Source organism: Raphanus sativus, chromosome 2, assembly GCF_000801105.2.
Source record: "Raphanus sativus cultivar WK10039 chromosome 2, ASM80110v3, whole genome shotgun sequence".
In the NCBI taxonomy this organism is placed as follows: domain Eukaryota; kingdom Viridiplantae; phylum Streptophyta; class Magnoliopsida; order Brassicales; family Brassicaceae; genus Raphanus; species Raphanus sativus.
Window position 1 is genome coordinate 38,408,223 of NC_079512.1, and position 12,201 is coordinate 38,420,423.

The window sequence follows — 12,201 nt, forward strand, 5'->3', positions numbered from 1 at the left end:
AGGTATTCTTCAACCTGACTGACACTCGGAATTTAATTTCCTTTGTTAATCGTGCGAGCATTGATTTTTCTTACAGTGACTTATACACTTGGGAAAGAGGTAATGACGACCTAGAGTCGAAACTTTTCAGTCTTACACAAAAAATGCCGTGAGGAATGTCTCTTTCTTTTGTTTTGTTGATTTGCAGTGTGTAAATAATATGGGCTTTATTGAAATAGATAAAGCCCATTATTAGTATAAAGCATCTAGATTGTTCGTTTAAAAAAGTCGGTGGTAGACATTCGCCGTTGTTAATCTCGGGTGGGAAAAGAAGAAAACCCTAAATAATTTATCGGACGCCTCCTCTCTTTCTTGTATATATATATATACAGGAGTCATCCTCTCCATCACCTCGAAACCATCCCAAAACCACTAATTCGAGTGTTCACATCAGCTGTCTATCTTCGTTAACCTCAGTTGTTTCCTTCAATTGTATCCTGTGCTGCTCTGTTCGTTGGAGCAAAATAAGAGTTGATGATGATAATTGGAAAGGCTTGTTTCTCAAAAACATTCGCAGTGGCCGCCTAAGAACTTTCGCCTTTCGCCAGGCTTGAGAGTTTCTGCTGCTTTTATCCTTCCTTGGATGTCTGAAACTCAATATCATTAGCTTTAATTTTTATTTCTGTTATTTTCTATATAGGATTGGCACTTAAGTTTATTTAATCTGGAATTGATTTGTTAGAGCTGAATAGGATTTTACGAAGTCGCATACATGTCTCGCTGATCATTTCATGACGGGATGTGTATGTATGAACTTTGTTTAGGTTGACTTGGGTCTATGATGATAAACGTTAAGGCTTGTTTCTCAAAAACATTCGCAGTGGCCGCCTAAGGCTTTCGCCTTTCGCCGGGCTTGAGAGCTTATGATGTTTTTATCCTTCCTTGGATGTCTGAGACCATCTACAAGACTGTTTTATTTAAATTTTTTTAAATCATATGATATTTTTTTTTGTGTGGTGTTTGTGATCGTTTGATGATGATAAACGTTTAAGGCTTGTTTCTCAAAACATTCGCAGTGGCCGCCTAAAGCTTTCGCCTTTCGCCGGGCTTGAGAGCTTATGATGTTTCTTATCCTTCCTTGGATGTCTGAAACCGATCCAACAATTTTTATAATTTTGAAATCCATTTTTGCTTGTTAATTAAAGAGATCTATGATGATGAATCTGAAGGCTTGTTTCTCAAAAACATTCGCAGTGGCCGCCTAAAGCTTTCGCCTTTCGCCGGGCTTGAGAGCTAATGCAGCTTTTATCCTTCCTTGGATGTCTGAGATCTTTTTAACTCAAATTCATTCTTTACTCATTTTGTCTCTCTAGTTTGCGTTTGTTGTTCTGTCTTGTTTTTATTGTGTTTGATTATGCAGGTGTTTCTTGTTATTTGATTCTTTGGCGTTGCAAACTATTGGACAGTCATGGTTTCTTAATATTTTAGTATATCGAAGGCGACTTTTCTGTTCTAATGTAGTTAAACAGTTGTATTAGTATCACTTTGATCTTCTTTGTAAGAGAATCACTGACCATGCCCCATTTCTGGAATTGTTACAGCCGTCAATTAAATTCTGATTTGAGCTTCAAAGAATCAAAAGAATCAATGTTTAACTAGTTTAATGATCCTCTGTAACGTACGCTTTGTTAAAACATCATCACGTCATAAAAATGGTCTACAACCATATTCAAAATTCTATACGGTGATATAAGAATCGAGTTGTTACAAAAAAAAAACATAAGATTCGAGTCCAAAATAACGAAAAAAAACCTATCTTGCTGATTCTACATGTACACGTCAGAGAGAGCGATCTTACTGAAGGCCTGAAGGAGAGACGTTGGAGCTAAAAGCAGGCGACAGTCTCCGAGCAGCAGATAGGCCGTAAGGCGTGGCCCAATATAATTTCTTAGTCCATCAATATTTTCAGTGATACACTTTGACGTACTATGAAGGAAAATAAAGGTTGAACAACAACAACAAACTGAAGATATGGCAACGGTGTCTTTCGCCACAATGTAAGGTTTTTAATTAAACTCTCTCCCTGTTGATGTTTGACCAGTACGAAGTCATTTTCAAAAAAATCATATTCATAGTCATGGCTTTTGTTTTTATACGAGTTATCCAATAGGAATGAGAAATACTTGGTTGCAATTCAATTCAAGTTTTAATCAATGATCAATTAATCCATGATTTTATTGGTCGGCCTATCATAGTCTAACTGACTAAAAATACTTGTACTCCAGTATATTTCTTTAGTTTTCATCATAGGCATCCACTCTATTATATATTCTGCTGCGTTTGAAAGTGTGTGTAACAGCAAATGTTAGAGCAAGTTTTAAATTTGATTTAAAGAAAGTGTTTACATATATGAGCTTGTATAATTGAATCTATCGCCTGGAAACATAACCATGAAAATGAAAAGAAAAACAGCTCACATGAAAAGCAAAGAATAAGGACACTAAGACAGATACTTATTAACAACGGAGCTACAGAACACGCAATTTTTATTATTGTAGCAGTAGTGGAAGAAGAAACTCACAAGAAAAGTAAAGTCGTTTTTGGATCTTTAACAAAACGGAACCTCTGTCTTTTATTCTTGTTTTTCTTTTTTGGGTTTGTCCCCTCCTCCCTACATTGATTGTCATTTTGTCGATTAGAAAAATTGGTCACACTTTTGTTTTAGTTCTACACTTGTTCTCGTTTCCACCCCTCCTCCACGCTACTCTTTGCCTCTTTTTTCCAATTTATGTTTTCTTCTTCTACGCATTCAAAGACGTTACCTAGCTAAGCGAATATTCCACGGGGTAATACACAGTCACGAACACATGTAGGTTTAAATCTACGTTAACAAAAGTCTATAATTATCTATATATTTAAACTAGATAAACAAAAGATAAGTAAGTCAGATTACATGTGAATTTATTGATATATCCCCTTCATTAGATGCACATGCAGGTTTAGATGTGCCTCACACTACTCCTGGGAAGTGGATTGTTAAGTTTTTTATTTTTCCCGTCTAGTGAAATTCATTCAAAATGAAATAGCAGTTGTGATACACAAGCTGGCGGCAAAATAAGAAAGCCCCAGAAACAAAAGCCCACATGAAGGCGGCAATTAGAACCCACACAAGGGTAACTTAGATATACGACTAATCACTACATAAGAGCATTAAACAAAATAATTCAACAGACTTTAGACACAAGCACAAGCCAATGATCAGGGAAATATCGTTGCTGCCTCTAACCCGCTCCACGATAACATCCACTTCTTACAACCACACCATAACTTACCGCTGCTGCTTACGCCCGCCAAACGGTAACGTCCAAACTCCAAGAACCTGAGACTTCATAACCCGACAAGAGGGACCGCCAATTCGATCAACCCAACCTTCGGATACGGATCCGACGCCCATACGTCCACTTAATCCTAGATAGAAGCTTAACTAAAACCCCACAAAGTCGAAGTTTTGCCGACAGAAACTCTCCGAATACACTCCCGGCAGAAGAACCATACGACAAGCAATCACTGCATCCATAACTCTAAACTAAAGTCTGATAAATCAAATGCTAAGCTCCACGTATAGCAAAACAAACGAACGGCCAAAAAGGAAATATGGCCACCACACACGCTGATACCAATCCCGAACCTTACCACTCTAGTCAAACCAAGCACAACATACAACTAAACCAACAACACCATAAACCAAACTAAAATCAACGCACACCACGAACAAGGAGGCCTCGAGAGAAGATCTAAGAGGGAACACGACCTATCTCTCGGCCATAAAAAGCCGACTCCACCAACCATAACTCCTGCAACACACCGCGCCTCGACTCCAGAGCAAGCCGGGTCTCCACCTTCACCGAAGATCTCGCGCACGGCTCCTTGAAAACAGAGATTCGCCTGACCAGAGACCGGAAACAAAGCAATATGAGAGGGGTTTTGATCGTGAAGCAAAGACGAAGACTATTTAAAGGAGAACGGAGCTCCCGACGGCCTGATGCGCGCGGACGCGCCGGTGTAACGTCGGAGCAGAACTAGAGCTTCAAAGTCATTGTTAAGTTATTTAACTTTTTTTTGGTTAAGGTATTTAATTCATAAGTGAAAAAATTGAGGTACAACAACTCAAAACCTTTTGTTAAGTTATTCAAATGTGTTAACAAATACAGTAAATAGTATTAAATTTTTTTAAAAAACTTACGTTTTTGTTTAAAATAAAAAAAAAATCAATAAAATATTATTTGAAAGAGAAAAAGATTCTTCTCTTATTACATTTCTATCTTAAACGCGAGGAAGGAGACTGGACTCTGATGGGAAGTCCATAACTGAAAAGAAAAAATAATAGAAAATAAAAATAACGGAAGAGAGGAAAAAATAATAAAATCTGGCAGCAGCCTCTGTTGATTTAATCGAATTAATCGCGTTCCTCCTCCTCCTCCTCCTCCGCCTCGCCGTGGTGCACATTCATTCATCACCGTTATCTGGTTGGTACCAATTACATTTTCACTTGGGGAAACTTTTTTATTTTGAAATGTTCGTATTGATTTTGTGCTGCTACTTTCACACATTTCTGGATTGTTCTTTTCTTCTTAGAGTTGGCTGTGAAAATGTTGCAATCATTATGTCGTATGAGTATCGGATCTGATTTGAATTTAGATTAGTTTTTTTTTTATGATGGACTGGATGGAGTTCAACGGAAACTCATTTAGAATCGTTTCGTAGGTTTCTCTGTGTGGATCTAAAAGCACTTTTATATAGAATCCATCTAGAGAGAAAACAGCTAATCTCAGATTGGCAAGGGCTGATTGATCAATGAGATCTACTTTGAATAGATCTCTCTCTCTCTCTCTCTCTCTTTATACCTCGACCTCTAACTTCATATTTGAAATCTGCAGAGATCTATCTGAATTTGACATCTGTTTCTTCCTTTTTATAAAAAGAAATGGGTGGAACAAGCAAGAAGACGACGACGACGGATCAAAAAGCAGCATTGGACATAGCATCATGGCTCTTCAACGTCGTTACTTCCGTTGGAATCATCCTCGTTAACAAAGCCTTGATGGCCACTTACGGCTTTACCTTCGGTCAGTCATCGATTACTCATCTTCATCATAGATAGATAGATAGATTAGATCCCTCCTTGCAAACAAGTCAACGGCTTTGACTTGCTCTTTTTTTTTTGCTTCTTAAAAAAACAGTTAACTTATTTTTTTGACATCTGTTTCTCTGATTCTGTGACACAACAAACAGCTACGACGTTAACCGGTTTGCATTTCGGAACAACCACATTGCTGACTACTCTCTTGACATGGTTTGGTTATATCCAACCTTCTCAGCTTCCCTGGCCCGATCTTCTCAAGTTCGTTCTCTTCGCTAACTTCTCTATCGTTGGGATGAACGTCAGCCTCATGTGGAACTCTGTTGGTTTCTACCAGATTGCCAAGCTCAGTATGATCCCTGTTTCTTGTCTTCTTGAAGTTCTTCTTGACAAGGTCAGGTACTCCAGAGATACCAAGCTCAGCATTTTGTTAGTTCTTTCTGGTGTCGCCGTCTGTACTGTTACCGATGTCAGTGTCAACCTCAACGGCTTTCTCGCTGCTGCTATTGCTGTCTGGAGCACCGCCCTTCAGCAATACGTTAAAATCCTTTTCTTATCCTATTATTATTCCCTTTTTAACCAAACTCGAGTTCTGGTTTCTAATAACTGTTACTATATGTTTTGCAGTATGTACATCATCTACAACGGAAATATTCGCTTGGCTCTTTCAATCTGCTGGCGCATACCGCTCCTGTACAAGCCGCATCCTTGTTGTTGGTCGGACCTTTTCTAGACTTTTGGTTGACTAACCAAAGAGTTGATGCTTTCAACTTTTCATTTCCATCTCTGGTAAACTCTCTCTCTCTCTTAACTTGTGTACTATCTCTTGTTACATTTTGAGCTCGCTTTAAATCAGTTTTGTTCTTGTTTCTGCAGTCCTTCTTAATACTCTCGTGTAGTATTGCGGTCGGGACCAATCTTAGCCAGTTCATCTGTATCGGAAGATTCACGGCGGTGTCTTTCCAAGTACTTGGTCACATGAAGACCATCCTCGTTTTGGTTTTGGGATTCACTTTCTTCGGTAAAGAAGGCTTAAACATGCAAGTCGTACTTGGAATGCTCATCGCCATCCTCGGTATGATCTGGTACGGTAATGCATCTTCTAAACCTGGCGGTAAAGAGCGTCGTAGCCTCTCTATTCCCATTACCAAGGCGCATAAACTCAACAGTTTATCTGAGACAGCCGAATCTGATGAAAAGGTCTAGAAAGAATCAAGTAAATCGGCATTGACATAGAAACTAAAACAAGAAACTCAGATACACAACAGCTAGAGAGTATCAATTGGGACCCTTATACGAACAAAGGGGGTTATAATTATTTAATTCCAGAAACTATATTTTTCTTGTCTTTAACAGAGCTTTTTTTTTTTGTTTTCTGCAATTTTTTTTTTGTTTTTAATCCTTTTTTTGGCCTTTGAATTTTGCTTCTTCCTTTTTTTTTTTGCCTAATTCTCCCTAAAGAAACATCATCCATCCGACTGATAAATACAGACTTTTTTAACCTTAATTCTTGTCCTCACCTGCATAATATTGACTTCTGTAGATTTTTATTTTGTAACGTGAATTTTTTTTAATGGTCAATGAGTTTTCGTACGAATATAAATCTGGCTTCGTGAATGCTACTGTTTACATCTATTGTTTGAGATATCATGGTGTTTGCGTAATCTTATTAGAAATGTCATTAAACGTATTATTACGAAGTTTTTCGATATTCTATTTCAAGCACATGTATGTAGTAGTAACGCATTAATCGTCGGATTGTGAGGTTTCGAATTATATATAGTTTTAAGTATGTTTTTCTTTTGACGTTTCTTAAATTCTTATACCGACGGGATAATAAAGGGAACGGAGATGTACACGTGCAAAGCTCAGGTCGTTGCGTGTTAAGATAACCGAGACGGGAAAGTCTGATTACGTGTGCGCGCACTGTTAAACGGGATCTCTCCTCGCACGTGCGTTTTTATTTGACGTTTGTTCGTCTGAACTGAAGGACAAAACATGTGTGACGCTTATTTTTCTTTGGGGCAAATAATATTCTTGTTATGGATGGATGGATGGAAGCCCACACGAATTTTCTCCTTTTCCTACTAAATGATAAGAAAACTGAGTCTGTTTCTACAACTAAAGAAACAAAAACTAATTGAATCTCTATAATATTATTTGAGTTTCAACTACTATATATTTCGTTTAATGCATCGCTGCCTTGTTAGACAATACAATGTGGACCTTCATGGTTTTTTTTTTTTGCAAAATTGTAAATATTATTGAAAATGAAAGTTTAGGTTACAAAACCTATAATAAGTGGTTCTTTGGCAAAAAAAGAAATAATAAATAAGGAAAACACATGGGAAAGGATTTAGTTTATAGGTCACCGAATCCATAATTGCGTGAGAGAATAGAAGTGTCTCCTATACTTTCTCGCCGTGATTGTGTTAGAACGTCCCTATCGATGGTTTTGAAAATAATTTGAGTAGAGGCATGTCCGTTGTTGTTATCCGCTGAATTCCGCTGTCTCCATATGCTGTAAATTGCTGACTGAGTAACGACCTTCATGGGGTTTTCTTGGTGAGTTTTTGTACAATAGTAAAATACAAAATTGCTATTTAAAAACTCTTAAAAAACATAAACAAAGGAGGTAGTGCGTTACCGTAGGAATTTGATTAGTACGATTAGTTTAATTAGAGATAATAAGGATTTGGAAGATTATTAGCAACACATACACCATATTTGAAATAGGTTATAAAACACCGCATGTTCTATAGACGGTTGGAACAACTCGATTAGTGTCATGCTATATTGGTGTCAGTTTTTAAGTCAATTAGTTTCATGTTATTCTTTTTTTTTTGAAAAAGTCAATTAGTTTCACGTTACATTTGTTTTTGAACAAAAAAAGAGTATTTAAGCCAGCTATTTAGATTAAGTTTGGCGGGTCAAAAGTTTGTGATGTTAATTTAATTTATAATCATATCACGAGAGACACTTACAATATTTGCAATTTGTGCTTGCACAGCGATTTCATCATTAATTATGTAGCATAATGATTGATCAAAATTTTTTTTATAGTTTGGTCCAAATACAACTGCATATGATGTATTGAGATTGCACTTTGGGGGAGGGGAAACGTTATTATAGTTTACGATCTTTACGATCATCACTGTGTACGTATATATTATGTTATGATTTTGTTGGTTATATGTTTTAATAAGTTTTGACAAAAAAAGTTTATTATATGGTTCACCAATACTCACACATTTTTCATGGTTTGTTTTACTTAATTTATATGTCATATATATTATGTCGAATATAGGTATTTCTTAAAAGAAAAAAAAAATAAAAAAAATTCAGAGGCATTTGATTTTTGGAGTTATAACTTAAAAAATATCTCGTAGTTATTTCTCACTTTATTATAATAATAATACTAAACTTCACGCATCTATAATAATAAATAAGAAAATAAAAACCAAAACCAACATTATAATTAATCACTATACTGTTTTCTGGAGATAAATACAATTAGATAATGTATATCAATGTATTTTTGGACGCGTGCATGCCTTGGTGATATTTTACTTCTGATTTAGAAATCTGGTGGAAGGGAGGTTTCTACTTTTTTTTTTTGGTGCAACACTACTTTTTTGGATTTTTGGTATAAAAATAATCAATTTTCCTGGCCAGCAGAATTTTTTTTGTCTGGCCCAAACACCTCTTAATTAAAATAACATACTATATTCTATAAACTAACAAAGCTGCATTTCAGAAATTATTATCCATTTCATAAATATTTTACTATCTTTCCTTTATTTTATATAATTGGACACACGTCATCATAACTATATTTTTGTATATGCTAAAAGCTAAGAAAAATAGGAAAAGGAAAGGTAAATATATGAAAGGGTAGGCATTCGGTACAAATTTGGATTTAGTTCGGATCTAGTGGGGTTTTGGATTTTTAAACTTAAAAACGTCAGTTTTATTATAGTATTTTTAAGTTTTGGTTCGAGTTCGTTGCGGGTTCGATTTGGATTCAGATAACTCATTTAAATTATTTTTAAAATTTTAAAATTTTAAAATTTATTATATAATTTAAACTTTTCAAAATCTATAAAAATATAATATATTGCACATAAATTTGAATAACACATGTAAAATACCTAAATTTAACATATAATTTGGTTTGATTTGAATATCTGGATAGAGAATCAATATATATTATAAGTATTTTTAGTGTTTTAAGTATACATTAGTTATTTTAGACATTTGTTTTTGATTATTTATATATATTATTAAATATTTTGAACAACTTAAATATATTTTATATTTTTGGTTGTTTTTAATATACATTAAATCTAAAAATAATTAATATATTTAAGTGTATAAATTTATTTTAGATATATTTGGGTATCGAAGATACTTTAGTTCTTGGATTCGGTTTCGATTATCAAAATACTAAAATTTTAAATCTATTTGGATGTTTAATCGATTTTATTTCGGATTCAATATTTACTTTTTTGGATCAGGTTTAGTTTAGTTTTTCAGATTCAAATTTTTGTCCAGTCCTAATTAAGATGGCCGCATAAAGCCACCAAATTATTTTCCACGTCCATTAAATCATCTCATAGCTTTGCATTCTTTCTCATTATTGTTTTTTTTTTTTGTAAAAAAGGCTAAAAAGAGCTTTCTCATTATTGATGTTATCTAAGTAACCACCACTCACTAGCTCTCTCTCAGACAACTATCCGGATTTGTGTTTTGGTTATTTGTTCCTCATTTTCTTCAGACTATATTCTGCAGTTAAACCAGGAGTTGGGAGTGAGTATGATGGTCAAAAGACGACATATCAACGTGTGAAATTAAGCCGCATCAACAACCTAGACATAAGCACATGTACTTTCGCATACCTACAACGCCGATCATCTGTTGTGATAAACGATGATTAAGTTATAGCTAGTGTGTTAGTCTCTCTTTTCTTGGCAGACAAAAAAGAAACAAGTAAATAAATAGATGAAAGCCCATCAAGTGTAGGGCATATTAAGGAAAAAATATCTCAAATTGGTCCCGTGCATTATCCTCATCTAGTCATGTGGGTCAGTACAGTAGTATCAAAAAAAAAACAGAGGCATTTTGTCAGTGAAAAGGAGGAAAATAACAGAACAAGAAAGGCTTTTGGTTTTATTAAAAAAAAAAAAAGAAAGGCTTTTGGTGTGTGGTAAATAACTCCTGAAGCTCAACTCCAATGACTTTTATACCCTGGTCCCACGGATTGTCAGTAATAATCCAAGGTCATTCGTATTTGCGTTAAGAAAGAGCAACATCTTCACTAGATTTACTGCTAGATACCGCACGGTTTGCTACATTAGATTTACCGAAGAAGAAGAATAAATAAAAGCAAATCAAGATTTACCGTTGAGATAAGATCAATGGCTGGGATTGGTTTCAGACCATTCGGGGTCCATCTCTTGCAATATTGCGAACATTTACGAACGTCTGTGTTAGTCACACTTTAGATTGAAACACTACTTTCTACCTATCACACTTTGGCTTCATTAGCGCTGCGCACTTAAACGACACCGGTTTATTATCGCGTGTTGATGACGGAGGAATGGAGAGAGTGGGTGTTCCGCCATACGAACGCTTAACCAATGAGAGGAGGACAGTTTCGTCTACTTTTCAAGTTAGAGTCATTGCCTATTTGCCTTCTTGGCGTTTTGCTTAATTATGATGAATACAATGTTATATTATACATAATAAATACATCACCAAACACACTTTTCATTTCAGTTTGTGTAAAAGGTTACTTGTACCAATATAGAATATACTAATACTCAGATCACGTCGTTTTTTTCGTTCATTGTACTTACGCAAACCTTCCAAAAAAGAGTCACAAAATGGTCATTCTCCTTAATTTTCTTCTTTATTTAGGTGGCGAAGTGATATCGGTTCAAACTCGAAACCAGTGACCAGTTTCCATTAGCTAATTTTATCTTTAATATTAAACTGATAGTAATATACTAATATAGTAGAAAAGGCCTTGAGAAAAGTTTGGTTTATCCGTCTATGCAAGGCCAGAGAAACCGAAAGAGATCTAACGTATAAGTAAGAGAGATTAGCTAACAAGTGAGAAAGGATTAGCAAAGACTAATGATAGTATTTAGTGATAAAATAATTAGCGAAGACATAATTTTAACAAAATTAATTGATATTACTAAAAGCAAAGAGATATATGGAATCTGGCACTAATTGACACTCATGTCCCAATCGTCGATCACACGTACGCTCGTTTTTTTCTTTTTTCTTTCTCTTTTGTAAAAAGCTAGAGAGACAATCTCTCCTCCACCTTTTCTTTGTTTCAGGCACCAAGTGCGAGTGAACTATAGTCGGTTTTGTGGTTGGTGCTAAATTCATGTAAACTATTAACATAATTACCTTTTTCTACCCATCACATTCAATGCCTCAAATCCTGTTGTATACAATATGAGTATCACTGACAAAAAGATTTTGATTCTTATAATACGTTCCATTTTTACTGATTTACTTAACCACTACTCCACAAATAAGGAAAAAGATTTTGATTCTTATAATACGTTCTATTTTACTAATCTACTTAACCACTACTCCATAAATGAGGAATTAGTTAGTTGCACAAAAAAAGTTATTCGCTGGCATCTATGGAAAAATAAGAACATGAAACCAACAGAAAACTAAAATTTTCAGAATAGACACTTTTTTTAACAAGCTAGGTGATTGAGATAGAATACTGAGAAATAGTTGAAAAAAGTCTAAAAGATGAGAATTAAAAGGGTAATTAGGACAGAGATTAGGATATATCTCGTGGAAGACTTGATCCCACCCCTAACTCACGTTCATCAATCTCTCTCATGTACTGACAAATAACATCATTTCTTTGTCTAATTTTAAAATCGCTTTAAAGATTAAGGATTTTGTAATGCCATTAATTTATTAATTACACTGTATCCTCTTGCATTAATAAACTATTCTAATAGGTTTAAAACACATACAATAAAAAAAAGTAATATTATTTGTTTGCATCTGTTATAAAAAAATTGAAATTAATAATTTTTTAA

General features: G+C 34.9%; 1 protein-coding gene and 4 non-coding genes across 7 annotated transcripts; all 5 read left to right on the forward strand.

The window, feature by feature from the left end:
- The first annotated feature begins 508 nt into the window (after positions 1-508).
- LOC130508896 (small nucleolar RNA SNORD14) lies at positions 509-634 on the forward strand. The gene has a single exon (XR_008943080.1). It is a non-coding gene; the product is annotated as a small nucleolar RNA SNORD14 (small nucleolar RNA).
- Positions 635-812: 178 nt separating this feature from the next.
- Positions 813-937, forward strand: LOC130508907 (small nucleolar RNA SNORD14). Its single transcript, XR_008943091.1, has one exon. It is a non-coding gene; the product is annotated as a small nucleolar RNA SNORD14 (small nucleolar RNA).
- Positions 938-1,007: 70 nt separating this feature from the next.
- On the forward strand, positions 1,008-1,133 carry LOC130508912 (small nucleolar RNA SNORD14). Its single transcript, XR_008943096.1, has one exon. It is a non-coding gene; the product is annotated as a small nucleolar RNA SNORD14 (small nucleolar RNA).
- Positions 1,134-1,185: 52 nt separating this feature from the next.
- On the forward strand, positions 1,186-1,310 carry LOC130508911 (small nucleolar RNA SNORD14). Its single transcript, XR_008943095.1, has one exon. It is a non-coding gene; the product is annotated as a small nucleolar RNA SNORD14 (small nucleolar RNA).
- Positions 1,311-4,318: 3,008 nt separating this feature from the next.
- LOC108824412 (UDP-rhamnose/UDP-galactose transporter 4) lies at positions 4,319-6,467 on the forward strand. Of its 3 annotated transcripts, none has more exons than XM_018597843.2 (5): positions 4,319-4,505; positions 4,744-5,105; positions 5,272-5,657; positions 5,747-5,908; positions 5,996-6,467. In XM_018597843.2, the coding sequence occupies exons 2-5, from the start codon at positions 4,964-4,966 to the stop codon at positions 6,323-6,325; spliced, it is 1,020 nt and encodes a 339-aa protein (XP_018453345.1). In that variant the 5' UTR covers positions 4,319-4,505; positions 4,744-4,963; the 3' UTR covers positions 6,326-6,467. The 3 variants fall into 3 exon arrangements, with proteins under 3 accessions (XP_018453345.1, XP_018453337.1, XP_018453353.1); XM_018597835.2 differs by having other exon boundaries at positions 4,917-5,105; XM_018597851.2 differs by having other exon boundaries at positions 4,962-5,105.
- The last annotated feature ends 5,734 nt before the right edge of the window (positions 6,468-12,201 follow it).